This window comes from Daktulosphaira vitifoliae, unplaced genomic scaffold, assembly GCF_025091365.1.
Source record: "Daktulosphaira vitifoliae isolate Bord-2020 unplaced genomic scaffold, ASM2509136v1 Scaffold_4, whole genome shotgun sequence".
NCBI classification, from domain to species: domain Eukaryota; kingdom Metazoa; phylum Arthropoda; class Insecta; order Hemiptera; family Phylloxeridae; genus Daktulosphaira; species Daktulosphaira vitifoliae.
Window position 1 is genome coordinate 8,309,117 of NW_026099575.1, and position 5,953 is coordinate 8,315,069.

At 22.2% G+C, this 5,953-nt stretch overlaps 3 protein-coding genes across 8 annotated transcripts in view; all 3 read right to left on the reverse strand.

Moving 5' to 3' along the window:
• LOC126904481 (uncharacterized) overlaps nt 1-5,953 on the reverse strand; it is a 125,999-nt gene that overhangs the window by 80,260 nt on the left and 39,786 nt on the right. The gene's annotated exons all lie outside the window — the stretch shown is intronic.
• LOC126904485 (40S ribosomal protein S4) lies at nt 183-4,037 on the reverse strand. Its single transcript, XM_050683559.1, has 6 exons — nt 3,910-4,037; nt 3,319-3,577; nt 2,921-3,018; nt 2,041-2,212; nt 1,831-1,960; nt 183-376 (listed from the first exon to the last, which is right to left on the reverse strand). Exons 1-6 carry the CDS (start codon nt 3,910-3,912, stop codon nt 241-243), a joined length of 798 nt encoding a protein of 265 aa, XP_050539516.1. The 5' UTR covers nt 3,913-4,037; the 3' UTR covers nt 183-240.
• Nucleotides 5,316-5,953, reverse strand: part of LOC126904488 (sperm-associated antigen 7) — a 186,647-nt gene continuing 186,009 nt past the window's right edge. For all 3 annotated transcript variants that reach the window (XM_050683568.1, XM_050683567.1, XM_050683566.1), the window contains one exon: nt 5,316-5,526. In XM_050683568.1, the coding sequence (XP_050539525.1) occupies nt 5,414-5,526 (113 nt within the window). In that variant the 3' untranslated portion in view covers nt 5,316-5,413. The remainder of the gene's footprint in view (nt 5,527-5,953) is intronic.

Sequence of the window (5,953 nt, forward strand, 5' to 3'; positions counted from 1 at the left end):
TGACTGATTAATAAAATAAATATTTATCTTTACATAAAATTGCTATATTGAAATTAATGTTATTATACTATATTTAAGTGTTGTTAATTTATGTATTAAATAGAAAAAGTTATTAAATTTTGGTTTTGTCGTTAGAGGAGAATAGTTTTAAAGGCAAATAAAAAATTTAAGTAATTATAAAATTATTGTTTGTTATAAAGGTCATTTATTCAAAATACATGAATATCAAAATACAAACAGTTAACGTCTGCTTGACTTGGTCTTAGCAGCTAAACGCTTGTCACGTTCTTCAGCAATGGTCAATTTCACTCCCTTACTCCTTGGTAATGAAATATAATTCTTTTGGCCTTTACCAATGATAAATACATTGTTTAACCTTGAATAATTAAAAATAAATAAATTAAAGGCATACAACTCATGTATAAATTTAAGTAAACCAAAATATACTTTTACATATTCGAAAATATACAGTTTTAATATAATAATGCTAAAAACTATCAAGTATTAATAGATTGAAACATTAAGATTAAAATCTTGATAAGATAAAGTACAATTTGTTCCCTTGAGAAAATCTCAATAATTTGAAAGAAAAACTATTGTTAATTTGAAATTTTTTTACATGGCTGATAATTTTTTAATTTTATCCTTATCTTTAAAACAATTGTATATGATAATTAAACCTAGTTACTTTATTTTTGTTAATGAATTATTGAATTTAAAATGAAAATATTCATTCATTCGGCTTTAACTACAGTATACGTTTAAATAACAATCAATAGGTTATTGGATTGGTAACTTGCTCATGAATAAATATTGCGGATGAAAAATATCAAGGAGCTTATAGTCAAATTTTTTCTTCTTCTAAAAACATTGATAATTAAATAAAAAACTAATTAGAAATATTTAGTATTAGTAAAATAAGAAAATGAAAAGAATAACATCCCTCGAGTTACAATTAATCAAATTTTTCAGTATTACATAATTAAGGTGGAACAGATTTTACTGATAACTTATGATTTACATTAAGTTTTATACTTTATGTTTTTTTAAATACATTTTTTACACAATAGATCTATATTTAAAATGTGTTTTATGTAATGTGTTGTATTAATTACAACAAATGTTTTAAAAATTAATTTTCTTAAAACTTATTTATAAAATAAATCATCAAATTTTAGTAAAAATATTGATTTTTAAAGTATTTTTTGAAATTACATAAAATATAGAAGTTTCAGAAGTTATTGACATTTTAATATCTAAGCAGGAGGAAAAAAATTGGTCAGTAAATTACTAGAGATAAGAATAATTAGCTTTCATTATAATATATTAATAACTTTTGTATATATTCAAAAAATTGTAGGTATTAAAGCTAAAGCTTCATTGAAAAGCTCTCAAAATTGGAGATAAAATTTATTTAGGCACTATCGAATAGTTAAATTGTTGATGAAATTACTAGAAATAAATTAAAAGTTAGGTTTTATTTAAACTAAATAGTATTCTTTATGTTATTTATTTTCGGAAAATCTGAGAAATAAGTCAGAAAAGTTCTAAAGAAAAAATACCTTGCAACAATTATATTATTTTTTTAATAGGAACTTAACATTTAAAGTATAAATATCAGATACGACTAGTTTTTAATTAATTAAATAAAATGTTTTGATTAACATTACAAGAACCAATTACTGAATACACATAACTTTTAAGAAAGTTTTTCATGGAATACACATAAAACTAAATTAAATTATAACAATTAGTCTTGTAAATGTCTTCTTCTAATTTTTAAAATACCCCAGTTAATTGCTCATTTACTTATTAAAAAAAGCAGCATACCTAGTAGCGAAAATATGTTCATTAGCATCCTTAATGTGAACAATATCAAAAGATCCTGGATGTCTTTCTCGATTGGTAACAATACCAACACGTCCCAAGTTACGACCTCCAGTAATCATACATAGATTGCCTAAATATAACATAAGTATAAATTTCGAACTATAAAAGGAAGTATAAAGGTAACCTGATATATTTATAGTTTTAACTAACCAGTTTCAAAACGAATATGATCTAAGATTTTAGATGATGCAATATCATATCTTATTGTATCATTGACCTTGATATTAGGGTCTGGGTAGCGGATTGTGCGACCATCATGAGTAGTCAAGAATGGTACACCTTTAGGACCGGTTTGAACTCTTTTAACCTTGCACAATTTATACTAAAAAAAAATATATATATACATATTTAATAGCAACTAGACTAATAGTTTAATAATTAAGAATAATACTTAACAGCAAGAATAGTAGTACATTAAAAAAAAAAAAAAAAAATTCCATGGAAAATAAAAAAATAGGCCATTTACAATTTAAAACTTAATTTTACGCAAAACTATTATGGGTAAATTAATGAAACTTTAAGAGGTTTGAAATTAAGCATTTAATATTTATCAAGCTTTAGGATTTAAGAAACGTATCAACCAAATTTTTACTTTTTACAAGAGCGAAATTAAATTTAAATTTTTTATTTAAGCTAATGAAGAATAATCATACCTTTAAATATCATTAATAAAACACCATTTTTCAATAGAAAGCGCATTTAATATATTGGTTGATTGGCTACTTTAAATCTAGACCCTAGTTATATTTGTGCAAAAATCAAAAATTCTTGAGATGTATTACTTTATTAACAATAAGTGATATATATATATATAATATACTGAGAGTCTAAGAAAATATGTTGCCAAATAAATAAAATATAGCTAATATATAAGTATAAAATTTTAATATAAAGAAATATTTGGCCGCAAATAAAACAAAATCAATCAATAATTTTAATGATTCTTCATTGTACAAGTTACTTTTGGCATAATAAACTATAGGAATTTTATAAGCAGTGACTATGTACGATTTAAAAAAAAAAAAATTACTTTAGCTTCTTCAGGAGTTATTCTGTGGATGGTGAAACGACCTTTCACATCATAAATCAATCTGAAGTGTTCACCAGTTTTTTGGATTGATATAACATCTTAAATAATAATAAAAGAAATATAAATTATGTATGATTTTAATTAAATAAAAAAAATTATTAATTGTAATACTTATAATTATATATGATTAAAATTATTTATTATTTCTAGCAAGAATTATGACCTAAATATTTTAATTAGAAACTATAGAAACATATTACTATAATTAAGATATAATAATACTTAAAATAAATTTAATAATTAATTAAGTATAATCAGAAAAGAGTGATAATTTCACTGAGCAAATAAGATTAATAATTATTTTGAAAATTCAAAATTGTTTAAGTTAAATTACTAACCCATAAATCCAGCTGGATAGTTAGGATCTGTGCGAACTTTGCCATCAACCTTAATCAATCTTTGCATGACAATTTTTGTTACTTCAGCACCAGTAAGTGCATACTTCAAGCGATTACGCAAAAAAATTAATAATGGTAAAGATTCACGTAATTTGTGTGGACCAGTACTTGGGCGAGGTGCAAACACTCCTCCCAATTTGTCCAACATCCATGCTTTAGGCGCATTTAAACGCTTCAAATGTTTTTTAGGACCTCTTGCCTATATAAAAGTAAAATATAATGAACACAAAATTGCATTATCATTTTATTTTCAATAAATCATATATAAATTTTTGAAACGAAAAAGTATTAAATTTAACAGTTATATTATAATTTAGTAAAATAAATAACTATCTTTGATCAAAGTATTCAAATAATTATCTTATTCATAATTATTTATCCTCAGTAAAAGTATCAAAATAGGACTTGTAAGAAAATAAAAAAAAATTACTTTTACAGTTTTAATAATATGAATATTTATAAAAGAATTATTTTTTGTTTTATTTTGAAATGGATAAGCTAATATTGCGATTAATTTGGATAAAAACTTACCATTTTAACAACGTTCAATCAGTAGAAAAGAAAAGAACACTAGAAGACCATTCCGACTCACTAACACATACAACAGATAGTAAGCAGTTTATGTTTCAAATTTAGGTTAGGTTAAGTTTTTGTAAACATCACATAAATTTCAAAGATGTTGTAGACAAACTTGATAAGAAATTATTATCATTAATATAAATTCTGTGGAGGCAAATTCAAAAATAAATTCTTGATAAAGCAATATTAAAGTCATTGAATTCTCATGATAATTTGTTCTTATTAAACTATTTTAAATGTATTTGGTATGAAGTATATAAAAACATAAGTACCTTAAAATGAATGAATCAATATTGTTTTATTTTAGTTCACAAAAAAATAAAAAATATTAAAACACTTGATAGTATCACCGCGAGTCGTAAGATAGTAAAATTATTTGAGGCTAAATCTAATTTTTCTCTTTGATAAAAAAAATATGAAATCCTACACCTATAGATTTAAACATCTTAAGTTAATTTTTTTTCTAATAATATTAAAAGTTAAAAATAATAGTTATAGTTTAAATTACTTTCTGAATTTTTTTTTTTATTAATAAAACACCATAATAATGATGAAAATTTGAATTAAAATATTTTTATTGATTTTAAGTCATTAATAATAGTATTATCTAAATTGTTTTAAGTAAACTCTTTGAAATGATTCAAAAACTTCTACTTGTCAGTATATTTTCAATAAACGCATCAAGTTTATATAAATTAGTGGAATGGGTCAAAAATTCATATATTAATAAAAATATTTTATTTTAGTATTAAAAAAGTTTCACTTAATGTACAATGGAAATTTTCATATATATATATATATATGCATATAAAAATTCCCAAAATTTTTTTAAGATTGAAGTTGCAAAAAGTTATTTTTCAAGTTAAAAATTAATTTATGCTTAATCTAAACAGATAATAAGGGCTTCATTTTGGAATTGTGCCACCCATAAATTTGCTTATCAAAATTTTTTTTTTAATTTTAATTATTAAAAAAAAAATAGGTCTTGAACTTTATAACTAATATCACTTCATATTTTACAGCTGCCTGGAATAATTGCACCCAATGCTTCTCCTAAATGTGGCCCAACCTGCTGACAACAATGAAAATATTCAAATAGCGATAAATTTCATTATTTATTTACTCTACAAATATAGCAAACTATTACCGGTTTATGAAAAAAAATTAAGATAAATATTTATTATATTATTACACTTAATACATTGTCAATTTTATATCAATTTATTTTAAACGTATTAGGTAAACAGAGAAAATTGATCACAGTAATTATTAATATTTTTTTTATGACAAAAAATTAGCTTTTTAGGTCATTCTAATTTAATATTTTCACAATATTAATTTTTATATTTATATTTATTTGAATAACAATACTTAATAAACTAAATGATTAAGTATCAATATCTATCGAAAAATTGTCTAACAAAAATACTCGTTTTCATCTGTCTGAATCTCGTTTTTATTTTGCTTGATTCTTGACATCTCCATTATCTGATTTCAAACGTTTTTTTTCGCGTATGTCAGCCAGTGTTTGTTCAATAGATCTTAAATCCTTTTTATTTTCACTTGGAACTACAATAAGAACAAAAGTTAAATTATAAATTATATTAAATATTATATAAATTATATTAAATTATAAGTTTAATTATGTCATCTTTAATTGTTACATCATATGAATTATATAATAAGTACCAATATGAGTTGAAGAATATTTTTATTAATAAGATTAAACGTCAATTCATGTATAAAACATAAAAATTTTAATTTAAGAGTTAAAAAAAAACTTATTTACAGGAGAGTGATCGGCTAACTATGTCTCACGTAATATCTTTAAAAATACAAATGTTATAAACAATTTTTTTTTAAAATCATTATGGATCTTTGATGAGCTGTTTCACAAGAAAATTTAAATTCCTACCACCATCCCTTATGCTTAAAACTAAATTTAATGGTTAAAAAAAAAAAAAAAAAAAAAAAAAAAAAAAAAAAAAAAAAAAAA

What these genes read in the sequence shown, in the direction of transcription:
- LOC126904485 (XM_050683559.1), bottom strand. An exon ending in TCATATTCGTTTTGAAACTG is followed by an intron (nt 1,961 to 2,040) that starts GTTAGTTAAAAC and finishes TGTTATATTTAG; the next exon opens with GCAATCTATGTATGATTACT. An exon ending in GAACATATTTTCGCTACTAG is followed by an intron (nt 377 to 1,830) that starts GTATGCTGCTTT and finishes TAATTATTCAAG; the next exon opens with GTTAAACAATGTATTTATCA.